Below are 16,532 nucleotides of genomic sequence, written 5' to 3' on the forward strand. Positions count from 1 at the left end.
TGACGGTGAGAAACTCACCTTTTCACGGTTGAATCTATAATATTGGGTTGGGCCAAAAGTTCATTTGGGTTTTTTGAAAAACCCAAATGAACTTTTGGGCCAACCTGATATTTGCATGGTGCCTGGCACATAGGAGGGCTCACTAACTTTGTGTTGAGTGAATAAATGAATGGGGAACCTAAGGTTGATGTTATATGTTAAAAAGGATAAACTCTGCTTTCCGAGGGGTTGGATATGTTGTTCTGTTTTCTACTCTGCCTTTGTGCGCCAGAGCACTCACTGAGCTATTCTGGTTGTATCTGGAAACCAAAATGTTGCCTCGTGACTTGAAAACACGAAATATAACATTTTGAGTGGAAGAAACATCTCAAATCATGCTGACAGCATTTTCACTATTAGCGGCAAACAAATCAACTATAATTAAAATGCTGTCAAAGTGATTTGAGATTTTTCTCACACTTTCAAAGTTCCATATTTCATGAGTAGATTATCCAGGCCAGGGAATTTATCACCTCCTGGAGTGCCTTTCTTCTAGGAAGCTCAAAGACATCTACAAACACTGTCTTATTAATCCTTACATTAAAACCTGTGGGGAAAATAGGAGGAAAAAACAACACTGTCATGCACAACTTTCCCAACAAAGAAGCTGCCTGAGCTCCTAAGAGGCTGTGGAGCAGGTCTGCGTGATGCTAAAGTTTCTAGTCAATTCAGGTCCAAAGCCAGGTCGCCTGGTCTCCAGCTCAGTTGGGATACCCAGCTTTTCTGTAGAAATAAGGCAGCTGTCAGGTCGGGTTTTTTAAGAATCTTTTCATTTCCTTGAATTTCTCCCTTTCACCGGTGCCACACACACATTTAAGAAGAAGCTGGCATATCAATGGGAAGAGCTCCCACTTACTGAGCGTTCCTAATGGGCGGGATCCTCGCTCCAATTATTTACTATTTCCTTTAACCCTCACTTAATACACACCAGACCCTGATATGATCACTGTCCATTCACAGATGTACAGGGTGAAGCTAAAGTCACGAGATGAGGAAAGTCAGACGCAGGCTTGGCCCACGCAGTCTCACTCAAGGGCTCACTGGCATTGCCTCCGTCCTTTGTCCTCTGTGCTGAGGAAAAATCAGAGAGCAATGGGCATGCCAGACTGCCAGAGCACTACATTAGAAGGGGCAGGTGCAAAGCACCCTTTGCATCTCAGTTAGAGATCACAGAATCTCAGTCTTTTAATTTAGCTGTTTTGTTTAACAATGCCAAATTTAATAGACAAATCACCCATAGAAACAGGGAGTAGAATTGGAATTCGTGGTTTTGAGTCTCATCAGTAGAAATCCAGCTTCTAAGTATTCAGATGGGATAACATATTAATTTTTGAAGTGAAGTATTTTTATAAGCACATATATACCCATATGTGAACATATGGCCCGAGGGAGAAAACAGTACCCTGTGTACTTACACGTTCTTAAGTACCATCTAGAACATACATTTTTAAGCCCGTGATTTTTCCAGTAGGGTCCACAGATGAATTTTAGTAGATTGGGGAACCCCTACAATCATATGTAGAAATTTTGTCGGTTTGTGTATGTGCTCATTTTCCTACGGATGGGGTCTGTGACCAAAAAAAAGAGAATGTTTCAATTGCATAGAAACATATCTGTCTACAAGGGTGTGTATAGTCTGGGAAATGCATACTCTGTATGTATACTCTTGTTTTGTGGACAGATTCAGCTAGTTTCTGGCACATCCTAGTGTTACGTCTTCAGGCATTTATCTTCTGTAAGTCTCAGTTTTTCATCTATAAAATGGAAATAATAATTTTCCCACCTTGTGAGATTGTTGAAAAGTTTGTAAAGGTCTACACAGGCCCAATATAGCACCGGATGCCTTAGAAACCGCCTGAGAGGCACTGGCTATTTTTATTATTACTTGCGTTCTACAAAACAGTGTGGCAGACATCGAGGAAGAGAAGCATTACACACACACACGACACTCTGGAAACTGAACAGTTGACAATGAAATGAAAAGTCATAACTTTAGGGACAGTCTATGCCACCCAACCTCCGTGCTATAGAGGGCAGTTTCTAAACACCCTCCTTCTGTACAAACCCATCCATAGTGCTTCATCCCTTGAGCTGTTGAGAATTCTTTTCATTCTCATTTCCCAGCCCAGGCTCTGGAACCAGCCAGCCAGGCTGGGTTCAAAACCAGTCCTACTGCCCCTCACATGTGCTACATCTTGAACAACCAGGCACTGAACCCCCAGATTTGGTGAGTTAATACATGTCAACACAGGGCCAGGCACATAGTAAATGCTCAATAAACAAATGTTAGTTGTTACTGCTGCCATCATGATTATTATTATCTGTTGTTGTCTAACTTCACATCCCTGTTATGTCTTATCTAACTCCCTTATTATGTGCTATCTAACCCCACGGACTCACAGACTGCATCGGTTTGGGTATTTGCCTTGGTGCCGAATGCCGTTTTAAAACCGGTTGTTGGCACTTTCATTTTCTTCCTTTATTTCTTCCCACTCCAAATCTCTGATGTTTTGAGCTTCTTCACAATCCACTCAGAACCCAGGTCACCAGGGCTCTTCAGAAGGGAGGAAATCTGACCACCCAGCAAAGGAAGTATGCAAAGAGAACAACCCAAAAGAAACTGGAGGAATTATTGCAAAAAACCTTGAAGGCAAGAAAATGGAAACTACAAATAACATCTATTTATAATTACTGGCTGTTTTTCCGCAGAAGCCCTGGGATGAGGGAAAGGGCCCGCCGGTCTCATTGTTTCTGGCAGAGCAGGCTGCCAAGAACGCCTTGCAACGTGAGGAAGGAGGCTGCTCCAGACAGCGTCTGATAAGTCTCACTGCAGATGAACTTTCAGAGAATCAAGGGCACACAACAAAGTCCGCAGCGTCTCTCCCCTGACCCTCTGGCCTAGCACCCCTCTCTCCACTGACTGACTCCCCAGCAAGCACATTCCCCAGGCCCCAAGGCCACAAATCTGCTCTGTTCCTGGAGACGGGCTTGGATAGGACGTGTTTGTTTATGTAAGGAAGGATTTTCGAGGCAACCAGTGCCAGTGTGAAGTTTAAGGTTTTTGGGCAGGCTGTTTTCAGCATGACTGTTAAGTATTGCTTTCTGTCTGTCCTTTGCGTCTATAAAATCCTCATCCTCTGCCATAAGCTTAAAAGACCCCATGCTGGCACTGTGTAATAATACCAAAGCAGAGAGTAGGTAAGAGTTGCCCACAGTTTGCCTCCATTTACCAGCAGACTGGGGCTCGGATGGAAAGGTGAAACCCTTCCAATCCCAAGTGCCAAGGGCCAGAGACTTGCTGAATTGTTCTAAGCTGGCCTGGGTCACCTGCACATGCCTCAGCTTGCCTCATCTCATAAATGGGTATAAGAACGATGTCTCTGTGCCTCTCAGGGCTGACAGGTAGGGGCAGAAGGTAACTGCAACCCACTGAGAGGAAATCAGAGTGCACCATTCCTGGGCCTGGTGTGCAGGCATCATCCCTGAACTTGGCCGGGTGAATGGTTCCCTCCGGATGGGTGCTCACTCACCCTGGCTCCCAGAGGGTCTAACTGTGAGAGTGAATCATAACCTTTCCATCTGCCCGAAAAATGGGAGCCTGCTGGGAACGAGGTGTGCTGAGCTCCAGGGAATCTGTCAGCATCAAAAAAATCCTTTATGTTTCTTCCAGGGATCAAGGGAGTTCTCAAAGGTTTTTCTGTCTTCCTTTGCTGGCTTCTAGCCTCCATAACAAAAGTCAGAAAATATAAAACTTGCCTGAAAAACGTGCCATGCGGATATCCAAGCAGGGGACAGTCTGAGAAGTAGGTGTGACGGGGCAGGTGTGACGAGTGCTGTCTTTGCATTTCGTTTACTCAGAGCTTCAGGTTACAGAGCCCAGAGCTTCTTCCTGGCTCCAGGGGCCAACTCGTCACTACTGTGCAAAAAGCACTGGGGTGTGGACACGAGGGGCCTGCACTAATGTCCAGGCAGGAAGGGATGGCTGCCACGCCGGGGTGGAGATTCTGAATAGAGCATTTGGTGGCCAGTCAGCTGGGACCGCTTCCGCCTCTCAAACCACCACTGGGTAACAGCTTTCTTCAACAACTGTGTTCTGAAGGCACTGTGGCTGCTGAAGCAAAAGCAGGCCTGTCCACTCAGGGCACATTACAACACTCGCCTCTCCACATCACAGAAACACATCCTTCTATCCTGAAAGAATCAGCTGCCATTTGTGGGGGAGTAGAAGCTGTGAAGTTCAGAATAACGGGTGCTCTTGGCCGAAGGCTCAGTAAGACCGGGAAGAAATATGGCTAGAAAGGACACCAGCTTCTACAAGAAAGGGAACCAGATTGCAGGATGTCTCCTCACAGGATACAGTGTGGAGTCAGTGTGAGTCAGACCTTGGAGGACCTTTATCCCACAGACAGAGCAGGCTGTTTGCTGTGTGCATGGAGCAGTTGGCTGGCTGGTGAGACAGCCATCACATTGCAGTGGCCGGAGGGACCCTCACACCGTGGGAGGGAGCATCAGTGTCGGGATGAGCTGTGGGGGCCACACAAGCATAAGGGGCTTTATGGGCAGTAGGGCAATGGAGATGCCCAGAGGAAGAGTCAGTACCCCAACAGCAGCCTGCCCTGAGGCTAGGACTAAATCCAGTGTCTGCTTGGACCTCGCTTTCCCAGCAGATAAGACCAGAAAAAAAAATAATAATAATATTTTCCTACCCTCCTACTGCTCTCAAAGGGATGACGAACAGATAAATCACTTTGAACTTTTAGATGAAAGGTGCTCCATAAACCCGAGGTCTCATCAACTGTAATTGTTACGATAATTATTTTAATGATAATAATGATGATAATGGGTGGAAGGGGTGGGGTGGGGCGAAACCTCCTACCTTGAGACAATGGAACCCCCCCCCCAATTAAAACCCACATCACGGATTCCTTCTGCTCCTAGTTCTCAACCCTTTCTTTCAAACTGCCAATTCCTGGGCTGAAATATTATTTACTCCTTTCCTTTCCAATAAAACAATTATTTGTTCCACTGTTTTCCCTCTCACTCACTCTCTGGTGTGTCTGGCTTCGCCCTGACAGCTCAGCCATGGACTGTTTACATGTCTCGCTCACCCTCCAATACTCCGGTTCAGCTCCATTGACACTAAAGGCAGGAGAATTCTCCCTGTGTGAGGAATCAATTACTTCCGCTGACACTCTATTACTAGCCCTCACATCTTCGGATTCCAGATGAAGAGTGAGGTGTGGGGGAATGGCAGGGAATTTGAAGAGGATGGGGCGGGGCTGGAGGGGACAGGGCAGGAGGTGGATGACAAGGAAGCAGAAGGAAACAATTGACTCAGAGTCAGGCCTCTCAGCTTGTATTTAAAGACACAGAAAAATCACTCTCTCTCCTTGACTGCCCTGTCGGCATCCGGAGGTGAGCAGATGGCAGGAAGAAGCAAAGAAAAGGTATAAGAGAAAAAAAAAAAAAATCCGTGTCCAGGATATCCTAGGCAATCAGAGAGGCCCCAAATACCTAAGCCTTGGGAAAGCAGATGACAGCTCTGGGCACAAGGACACAGGTATCCTAAGGCAGCTAAAGCAGGCTTAATCCCAGCCTTACTTTTACTATCTGTGTGATCTCTCCGGGCCTCAGTAACGCCATCTGTTAAATGGGAATAACAGCAGTCCCAGCCCCAGAGGGTTGTTATGAGAGTAAAATATGGCAAGTTCTTGGTGTAGTAGCACCAGGGACCTGCCGAGAGCTCAATATATATTTGCTGTTATTGTCCAACTGACAATCCCTTCATACCACCTATAAACAAAATGGAGTCCCTAATGGGGCAGAGCTAAAAAATTTATAGAGATTGCTGAGACGCTTGGCTACAAAGCCAGGGGAAAAAGCATATAAAAATCATGTGAATTTTCCTTTACTGTGCTGGAGTTTTTTGCTGCCCTTCTAAATCTAAGCCTAGCTCACACTTTTTCTTTCTTCTTCTTTGTCAAGTTTTATTTTGAACCAGCTCACATTTTCAGGGATTTCCTTTCTAGGAAAAAAAAAAAATTATTATGTAAATGAAATACAACCATCTACTCTGCAATCAGCTGAGATGAGTTGTGAGGCGTAGGTCTTATAATGAAGGACGATTATGGAAGCTCTTTTCTAGAAGGAAAGACAAGGGCAGCTAAAATATATATATTTTTTCCTGGATGATTTATCCAGGCAGAAGTAGAAGAATGGAATTACATTATCTGCTGAGTTTCTCTTAATCCAAAGGTTTCAATTGCCCTGCCACTAAAAAGGACAAAACAGAATTTTTTTTTTTTAATAAAGGACTCATGACTACCAGAGAACACATGAATCCCCTTTAAGAAAAATCTAATTTCTCTACTTAGTCTATTTCCTTCTCCTCTTTATCCCCTCCACACCCAGAGTTCCCACTGAATTTCTTAAGACAGACTCTCACCCAGTGTAATCAGAAGGGAGAATTACACAGAGTTACATGGGATGAGATCCTGGCCCTCTGAGACCTCTGGGGTTCAGAGAATGTGCCAGGGTTGAGAGGCAGAACAAGTGGGATTGTGAACTAGAAAATCTCAAGTGATTTTCTCAATCAGAAGATAAAAACGCATTGTTAGGAAGGACATCCACAGTGAAGCTTGCAGTTTGAGAGTTGCGATTGCAACATCGCATATTTAAAAACAAACTGCCAAAAATAACTGCTGTCCCAACTGCTCTTTAACCTTGGTAGGCGGAGGAGAACAATTTGCGGTGTGTTTTCCCACTTCTTCAGCAAGCTCAGTTGCTGGGTGGAGCCCTTGGTCAAGGTTCGTGAGTGTGGGGTCGGCTGCCAGCTGAGCTCCAGTCAGCAGACCGCTCCCGTTTATTGCACCAAGTACCTGGAGGGGAATGTTTCTGTCATTAGCACGGTTGTTGCAATACAGACAAGTATTGCTGCTCATGGGCTCCTTGGGGGAATCAGAATATTTCTGAGGTTGGCCAGGCAGTAAATCTGTAATAATGTCATGAGTAATCAACCTGAAGGTCTCTCCTGAGTGTAAGACACCCTGTTGAACCACAGAGAACCCACTCTCTGCTTGGATTTGCAGAGGCTCAGGCGGAAACCAGCTGAAACCACACTTCTAACTGGGCATTGGGCCTTTGTGCCCTCTATTGCACAGGAAAAAGAAGTGTGTTCAGAGGGAGTCTTGTATAGGAGTACTCTGATGCACGGAGCTTAATCCAGAGTGTTACCTGGACTTCCCCAGGCCAAATCTCACTTTCAGGCATTAAATTGGAGGGAGTGGGGAGGGTCCCAGGATAGAGGGTATGAGACTGTAGAAGCTCTGACCCGGGACAGTGGGACAGCAGAGAGTTCCCATAGTCTCTCTTTCCTGACCTCAACCCCTCTCTGAGATGCTGGAAGTTGTGTGGCCAGGAAATAAAATTAAATAGTACTGCCCAGGAATCTCTTCACTGGGAAGGGGGTTTGTATCAACAAGACACAAAGATGGCCTTTCGTTACTGTGGTTCCCTTCTTGTCTGGGACATGATGCTCTCTGCCCGGGCCACCAGCCATACCCATGCCCCTCCTCTGCCTGGTTAACTTCTTCAGGATCAGTATAGCCATCGCCTCCTCCAAGCAGCCTTCCCTGATCTCCTCAGCCAACTGGATCCCAGGGCTCATATCATGCCCTCAATCAGAATGCATGGTGTTGGAGGAAACAATAAAGCATGAGAGTCAACAGCTCAGGTTGCAAAAAAGGAGGGTGTTCCGGCTTCAAATCCCTTCTCTGCCACTTTCAAAGAGTGCGACCTTGGGCCAGCTGCTTACTTCTTTGAGCCCAGGTTTCTTCATTTGTCAAATGGGAAGAGTAACAATGACTTTACTGGGTTTTGTGGCCATAGAGGGTAGAGACAAGATACTTGTGGTCCATGCCCTTAAAGAACTTACATGCTCAGAACATAGGATGACCACACATGAACAAAATGCAAGCAGATCCAGGCAATAAGAAATGATTAGGGAGTTTTGAGTAGCAGGCCCTAAAAGAGCTAGAGGAATCTAGGACTCTTAGGGGGAGGGGAGGGTATTACACAGCGGGGAGTGCTGAAGGGGAGAGCGGGGTGAGTCTGAGCCTCTGCCCTCACAGGGTCTCCTGTGGAAATAAGGTTGTATGTGATTGTATGTGGAGGATGCTAATTGAGTGCACGTAATCTTCGTTGGCTGGGCGGGGTGGGGCCAGATGACTGAAATCTGGTATGTTCCCTCTGTTTCCTGTAGTCAACTTGTCAACCTAAGAGAAAGCTCTCTTTCTAAGACAGCATCCCCTACTTTGGGGAAAACAGACACACCTAAGATTTAGAGGGCTCCTCTGGCCACAGTAAACACAAGAACACTTTGTTTACCCAGCACACTTAGCGAGAGGCCAAATATCCCCAAACCTCAAATATCCAGTATGGGGACAGGGGATGGTTTCAAAAGAAAAGATGGTGAGCAGCTCAGCTACTGCTGAGGACCCTGCATTGGCGCTCTCGAACTTTGTCCCCAGGAGAGCACCCCAGTCCTTGCTCCACTACGAGTGAGGCTGACTAAGGCAAACTAGAATGCTGGCCCTGGACTGTACTGGCTTGGGACAAAAACTAAACCCCAGGACTAAAGAGGTCCCAGTGGACACCAAAACCTCTCAAGGCAAAATCCTACCCAAAATAAAAGGGTGAAAACAGATCAGAGGAGCGCACTTATAACAGAAGCGCTATGACAGCAAGCGTATAGATAGCAAAAATGTCACACACTCCCCCAAAGTACAAAGATGCTGACATGGTCAATAATGTATTGTGTATCGACATAAACAGGAGACCGAAATCTTGCAAAGCAGTCATCACTGACACAGTCTTGCAGGTGAAGACACTAAGGCCTGGGAAGTGTAAAAGGTCAACAAAAACTCATATGTAAACCTTTCTGATCTAAATATGACATTACCCAGCCTATCTTGCAAAAAGTCAAGTTTAGAATTAGATGCCTGAGTCATTGAGAAAAAGCTAACTCACCTTATTATTTGTTTGTTTCAGAAGACAAGGAAGCGTGGCACATGACATAGAATGTTTTTAATCAGAGATCTTTCTAAACAGGAACGTTTCGAGCTTTAAAGCAGGGTGTTTTAGAATCTGGAAATTTCATTGTGGCATGGTAAAGGAGATCTCTTTTGCTGAGCCCACACATACAATTATTAGTATAGGTTTGCATCTGGGTTTTTCAGCCCAAGTATTCTCTCAAGTTTTCCTAGTGGTTTTTTGCACTTTCTGAAGCATGTTTTTCAAGACACCATCTGGAAATAACCAGTTCTTAAAAGGACCTGGGGCTTCCCTGGTGGCTCAGATGGTAAAGAATCTGCCTGCAATGCAGGAGACCTGGGTTTGATCCCTGGGTTGGGAAGATCCCCTGGGGGAGGCACGGCAACCCACTCTAGCATTCTTGCCTGAAGAATCCCCATGGACAGAGGAGCCTGGCAGGCTGTAGTCCATAGGGTCACAAAGAGTCGGACACGACTGAGTGACTAAGCACAGCACAAATGGACTAGACTCTTGGTTCTGGCTTCATTTGGGCCTCCACCAGGCCTGTGCGAGTGCTCGTGAATAAGCTTTGTATCATATGCAGGTGGGGCTTTTCAAGAATACATCTATTTCAGATCTCAGAAAGGGAAAGAATATTCAAGTTTGCGTGCATGTGTTTCTAAAGCCCTAAGCTGCTTGGCCGATGACTCAAGTGAAAGGCAGTAGCAGGATGTTCTTCCCCACCACAGGGAATGAAGTGGCTTCGCCTTGTTTGTTCAGTCAGCCCTGAGTCCTGCCTTTCCGTCTGTCAGCCACCCTGACTTGGAGGGGCCACAGAGGGGTTTCTGGTTTTTGCTTGCAGTGGGTAACCAGGCCTCAGAATGGCCTATGGGTGCTGGTGGCTTGGATTCCTGGGGATGGCCAGAGGGAGGAGGTGGGGTGCTCACTGCAGATGGTGGCCTTGGATTGCACTGACTCAGGCAAAACCGGGGCTGGTGAGTGAAAGTTTCCAAGCAGACAGCAAGTTTAAATGGAACAAAATTAGCAAGTGATGGTTAGGGGAAAAGGTCTGCCTGTCTGGGGTTTATTCACCAACGGCCTCCACCTTTAGGTTGTGGATTTCAAGGGATAGGGAGCCAAAAGCTTAGGGGCCAGTAACCAGGCTAATCCTCTCATAGCAGGGCCCACTCCCAGATCACAGACCATCTTTGCAGTTAATCCTGCACAAAGGAAGACAGGGAAAACCGAAGAAAGCGGGCATGTGACCACTGCCCTTTTTCCACAGGGAGGCTGTTTTTTTGTTTTTTCTGATTTTCTTGCTCACTTCCAGTTTTTGCAGGGGTATTGTTGCTCTATGCTCTTCTCAGAAGATCTTTGGGAAGTTTTCTCTTGGTGAGTATTCACCCTAAGAACCCTGAATATTCATTGGAAGGACTGATGCTGAAGTTGAAGCTCCAATACTTTGGCCACCTGATGCAAAGAGCCAGTTCATTGGAAAAGACCCTGATGCTACGAAAGATTGAAGAGAGGAGGAGGAGGGGACGACAGAGGATGAGATGGTTGAATGGCATCACTGACTCGATGGACATGAGTTTGAGCAAACTCAGGGAGATAGTCAAGGGTAGGGAAGCCTGGCATGCTGCAGCCCATGGGGTCACAAAGAGTCGGACATGACTGAGCAGCCGAACAAGGACAACAAAAGGACCTTGAGAACCAAATCCCATTGGAAACACACACCCAAAATGAAAGGAGAAGGGATGCTAGCTTCCTTTGGTAGTAATTGCTTTCCCAGCCCAGAAACTCCCTTGGAAGGAAAATGAGGGTGGGAGAGAGGAGGCACAGGACAGAACTCCTAAGACTTTAATGAGATGAACTGCTCCCTTCACAAGAAAGTGAAGCCAGGCAGTAGGGACAAGGGGAGCCCATTTACCCTAAACACAAATGGCAGGTAAGACTTAAAACACCTCTAGGGTAAGAGACGGAGAGGCCCGATGTGTCCTTCCAAGTATAAAAATTAATCAGAATGAGAGAAAAATGAGGAGTGGAGGAGAAAGGGGGGAGAGTGAAAGAGGTAAGCACAGATGAAGCAGCATGACCCCAACAGTCTTGCTGACACTTTGGCACTGGGGCAAAGAGACTCCAGAAAGATCTTTTTCTGACCTCCATGAACTTTTCAGTTCAAGCTGGAAGCAAGGAGTGGAGGAGTGGGGAGAACAGGAAGTTACTTGGTATGGATGATAAGCACCAGAAGCTTCAGAATAACCTGTAACTTGCCTGCTTCCCCCACTCCAGCTCCAGTCAGAGACACCGTCTTGGATCCTCTGCCACCAGTGGCTTCAGAGACCTTGTGCTCGTCCCATCCCTGGGACTGAGTCCTGAGGGGAAATGGTACCCCACATCCCCAAACAGGGCAGGAGCATGTTTCCCTGGCTTTTCCTGCTTCCAATGTGTTTTATACTCACCAGCTCCTGAGTTTTCTCTTCAAAAACCTGGTTTCTCTCTCTGCCACTATGAATATACATGAGATGACCTCTCTGCAATTTCCCTGGGAGATTTGCTGGCATAAGCATAACAGATTTTGGCCCTCATCTGAGAGAGGTGCTTAGTCAAATTTCTCTGAGCTCAGACCCAAGCTCTGAGTACAGCATGCTTCAGTTTGTGCCAACCTTCTGTATCCCAGCCAGAGGCACCGGAAGCTTTATACCTTAGAAAGAAGCTCTTCTAACAGAAATTTTTGGTAACATTCACTGGCAGGGAATTGGAAGCCCTGAGACGCTGTGCAAATATACGCAGGCTGTGCATTTAACTTGGACAGAGGAACCAATAAGTTCCCTGGTGTCATCCACCGAGTCAAGCGTGGATCTGGGATTAGAGCTCCATCTTATGACTCTTCATCACATGAGGCGTCCATCTGGGAAACCCTCCGGTTTTCAACAAAGTCTAACTCTTGTTAGGAAAGAACTGTTATGAAGGTGCAAAGGCATCCTAGGATGATAACAATGACACTGACTCACTGAATCTCCCAATCTAGCTCTGGTTATAGAGAAGCCTTGTCTCCTCCACAAGGAAGTGAGGGCCCAGACTTAGGCCTGTCCTTGGTACACCTCCTACTAGCTGTCTCCTCTGTCAATTCATCAGTATTCACAGTGCCTTGGTCACAAGGAATGCTCAGACTACTTATTAATCATAAGGGGCCACTGGAAACTCATCAGAGCCATGGCATGTTCTAGGCACTCATTTAGAGCAAGACATGATCGTTGGCAGGCTTCCCTGGGGGCTCAGTGGTAAAGAATTCACTTGCAGTGCAGGTTCAATCCCTGGGTCAGGAAGATCCCCTGGAGAAGGAAACGGTAACCCACCTCCAGTATTTGTGCCAGGATAATCCCATGAACAAAGGAGCCTGGTGGGCTTATAGTCCATGGGGTAGCAAAGAGTCAGATATGATTTAGCAACTTAACAGCAACAAATGATTGTTGGCACATTCTGTCCTACAGAGAAAACTCTCATTTTTGTTTCAGTGAAGAAAGACTTTAAGGTGGAGCCCACTAGACAAGACAAAGGGCATTCACACTCTTGACATTATAATACAATGCTGCTCCCTACCTCACTTTAACTAATAGGGACCTTGATGTTAACATAGCATTTCTTTTTTTTGTTTTTGCTTTTTTTCTTGAAATCATCCAAGACTTTTATTCTATATATGATTTTTGTCATAGGCATATATACTGAATAGGGAATACCACTCTGAATGGGATTTTATATATATTTTACCTGATAGGAAACTAGAGGGATTACTGCTATAAAATTATAGAAAATGTAGACTGGTTCACAGTCAGTAGGAATTGATATATGGGTATAACTAGGAAGTTCCCAATGCAGTAAAATATTTTATATTTCAATAGTTATGGAAAGTAGAACATCTTATTATGTAAACTTCTGTAGCTACACGTATCCACAGAAAAAAAGATAGCGCTAACTTGTGTCTGACTCTTGCGATCCCATGAACTGTATAGCCCACCAAGGCTCCTCTGTCAATGGGATCCTCCAGGCAAGAACACTGGAGTGGGTTGCCATTTCCTTACTGTGACCAAAGTAATAAAGAGATAGAGATTACAAAAATTAGAAACTTTGTGAAAAGAAATTCCCTTGATGACTTCGCTGTATGACTCAGGGAACTGAAACCGGGGCTCAGTAACAACGAGAGGGGTGCGATGGGGAGGTGGGTAGGAGGGAGGCTCAAGTGGGAGGGGACATGGGTACACCTATGGCTGATTCACGTGGGTGTTTGGTAGAAATCAACAATACTGCTTATCTTTCAATTAAAAATAAATAAATTAAAAAAAAAAAGAAATTCCCTTTGATGCTCACATGGAATGAGGCTAGGTGGGAGAAGTGATGGATTCCCTAGAAGAGGCTAGGAAGACGGCATTTCTAAGCCTCTCACAGATGTCAATGTCTGCTTGGTGTCCCCTAAAATCACACACTTTCAAAATGGTAGAACCAATGCTGTGAGCCCAGCTGAGTGACCGGGGGTGACTTAACTTACTTTCTCTGGTCTTTGGTTTTCTAATCTGCAAAATGGAAGTCATAATGATAATGATACCGACTTCTCAGGGCCCTTGTGAGAACTGAATGGATTGATATTTACAAAGAAATTAGGAAAGTGTTTGTTAAATAAATCCAGAACACCAGCTTTGAGACTCTAACCTATATAGCACAAACTCTGAGAATCAAGGTGCATCTCAGGCCTACCAGTATAGATTTAGATTTTTAACTCTCTTTCTATAAGGACCAGCTGCTGCTTCATAAAACAACAGCCTGACTCTCCACGGCTAGATGCAAAGGAAGTCTCCACTTGGGGATCTAGCTACTGTTTTATTAAGGAAGCTGCTGGGGTTCCTTCATGTGGGAACAGCAGTAGAAATGGGGAGATCTCTGGAGGGGATGCAGGAGATGTGGATTCAATCCCTGGGTCAGGAAGATCCCCTGGAGAAGGAAATGGCAACCCGTTCCTGTATTCTTGCCTGGAAAATTCCATGGACAGAGGAGCCTGGTGGGCCCTGCAAAGAGTCATACACGACTGAGCACACACTCGGTGTGTGCTGAGGGGAAAGTCACTCCTAAGGTCAAGGGCTAGCATGAGGTAGTCCATCCCTTGCCCCCACATGGAATTCTCCTCCTCTGCAAGCCTTTGACTTTAGGGTGTATTCTTTATAGTCTTCACTCAGTAAGTCTCTTACCTCCATTCTACGGGGTCAACTAGGCTTTGATTTCCCCTGAAAGAAATCAACATCTTGAGGTTCCTTTCTGGGGCCAGGATATTCCACTGTTCTGCAGATCCTGGGGCCAGGGGGTGCTGCCATGAGGTGGCGGGTATGGCAGGAACCTGGGGAGGGGGGTGGGAGGGTGTGTCTCATGGATGTACAGGGCCCAGGGCGGTGCTTACTTGCAGTCATGCTTCTCGATTTCGAAGTGAGGGTTGAAGTTGAGGACAATCTTCTGGTTGGGTTCGGGGGCGTAAACAATCCACTCACAGTTCTGGTGGGATGGATAATCCTGGGGGTAACCTGGGGAGGTGATGTAGCCAGCGTCTTTGGAATTCAAACGACCTCCACAGGGTTGGTCTGGAATAGAAAGCAGACAAAAACTTCAAATATGTTACAGTCTGTTTTTTTCCTCTCCTTGTTTCTCTTCTCTACCAGTGGCTGATTAACACTGTTTTACAGACCTTTTATGGCAGTCCAAAAGACTAACCTACTTACTCATTTAGTGGAAGAGATTATTTCAGCTCATTCTCCCCCCAGCTCACCCAGCCACACACACATACAACACACACACTCTCTCTAAAATGAAAATATTCCAGAAGTCATAAATATTTCCAATTACATGGGCTGATATTTAAAAAAAAAAAAAAAAACCACTGTAAACTTAACATGACTCCCTTCCTGTTCCGTCTTTCCTGCTTGGCCCATCTTCTTCTCGTTCAAACCTTGCATCTCTATCTTTATCTCATAAATCCTTTATGTTATTTGATGGTGTCTTCTAGTCCAGCCCAGCAGCCAGAAGTAAAGACTCCAGGAACCGACAATAGTGGTTTTGTGGTGCCGACCCACAAGTGAGCCTGGTAACAATTACTTGTGATACGGAGGAAGCATATTCAGTTTTGGGCCAGAACAGGCCCTGGAGGGTGATTTCAGCATTTTTATTTTTAAAGGAAGAAAAAGCAAAACCCCCAAACACTTAATTCCACATGCACCACAAATTTGATTTATTATTTCATTACACAATGAGTGGAAAAATCTGCATTAGGGAATCCACTGGCTCTGATCTCAGAGTTTTGACAAAGGTGCTTTGTGCTGAGTGGACGCCTGTGTTTTCTCTGAGCTTTCTATCCACTGTCCTTCCTGCCTGGTCACCACCAGCAGAGTGTGCTGCTGCTTTGTCCAGGGGTGACCAGCCATCGGAAAGGCAGCTGCAGGGGAGTAACTGCCAACAGTGCCCGGCTGGAGGTAAACAGCTTTGTGGGGGCCTGGAGGGAAGTGGGCAATCTTCAAAGGCAGAAAAGGTGGGTGATGACATTTGATGCATCTTATATTTGGGAGTGAAGTTCTGTCATCCCCAGGAGGGGTTCTTGGGAAATGAGAAAGGGGGGGGTGCTTAATCCCACAGTAGAACAGAAGACGGGCAGGCACAAGAGACCAAGAAATATTCAGAAGCCTCTCGGAGACCTTCCTAAGATGTGTGCCTCTCTTAGCATCAATCACGATTTAATATCGCCATCTGCATGGAGCAGCACGGGTCCGTCAATTATGCATTCTGGCTCAGCAGCTACCCGACAGGATGGGGGCTTTCTCCTGTGTTCCCTCTTTGAGGAAAGGGTCATGCATTTTTTAACTCTACAGGTGCACTCTCCTCTTCCCCGTGTCGGTTGGTATTACTGTCTTCCAGACCTCTGCTTTAGATTACCAGCCTGACAGACTTTAAATGCATAAAACATGGGCATGCCGCACAATGGTGGTTGGGACACGCAAATCCATGCAAGTAGCCTTTTAGGCATCGCGCCTCAAGCTCAAACTGTGCCACAGTCGAGCTGCCCAGAATCTAATGGATTCAGGTTCCATTTCCTACTGGGTGGAAAACAAAAGCAGGCCATTTCCTCTGGTTAGCAGAGACCACATCATCCTCTAACTAATGACCCTGGGCCCTCCCCAGGCCAGGAGGACAATGGGCCCAGCCTTCCCACCCAGACGGAGACGAGGTCAGTGGTGGAGCTGGGTGCCACTCCCTTGCAGCCAATCCTGCAGGCTTTCCAGGGGTCCACACCACTCAGCCATGCTGGGTACCCAATGTCTTCCAACTAGGTCAAACTGTGGCCCATTGGTCTTTGCTCACGGGTGGGAAATAGGACTGAGAGTGGCGCTCTGAGGAAGTGGAGCTGTCCGGATTTAGATCACCAGCTGTCT

At 46.2% G+C, this 16,532-nt stretch overlaps 1 protein-coding gene across 5 annotated transcripts in view; it reads right to left on the bottom strand.

The window, feature by feature from the left end:
- Positions 1-16,532, bottom strand: part of NRP2 (neuropilin 2) — a 119,931-nt gene that overhangs the window by 89,863 nt on the left and 13,536 nt on the right. For all 5 annotated transcript variants that reach the window (XM_088828124.1, XM_055397546.2, XM_055397549.2 and 2 more), the window contains exon 2: positions 14,516-14,693. In XM_088828124.1, coding sequence (XP_088684250.1) covers positions 14,516-14,693 — 178 coding nt within the window. The remainder of the gene's footprint in view (positions 1-14,515; positions 14,694-16,532) is intronic.

This window comes from Moschus berezovskii, chromosome 2, assembly GCF_049115385.1.
Source record: "Moschus berezovskii isolate FMDL1 chromosome 2, NW_MosBer_1.0, whole genome shotgun sequence".
Classification (NCBI taxonomy): Eukaryota; Metazoa; Chordata; class Mammalia; order Artiodactyla; family Moschidae; genus Moschus; species Moschus berezovskii.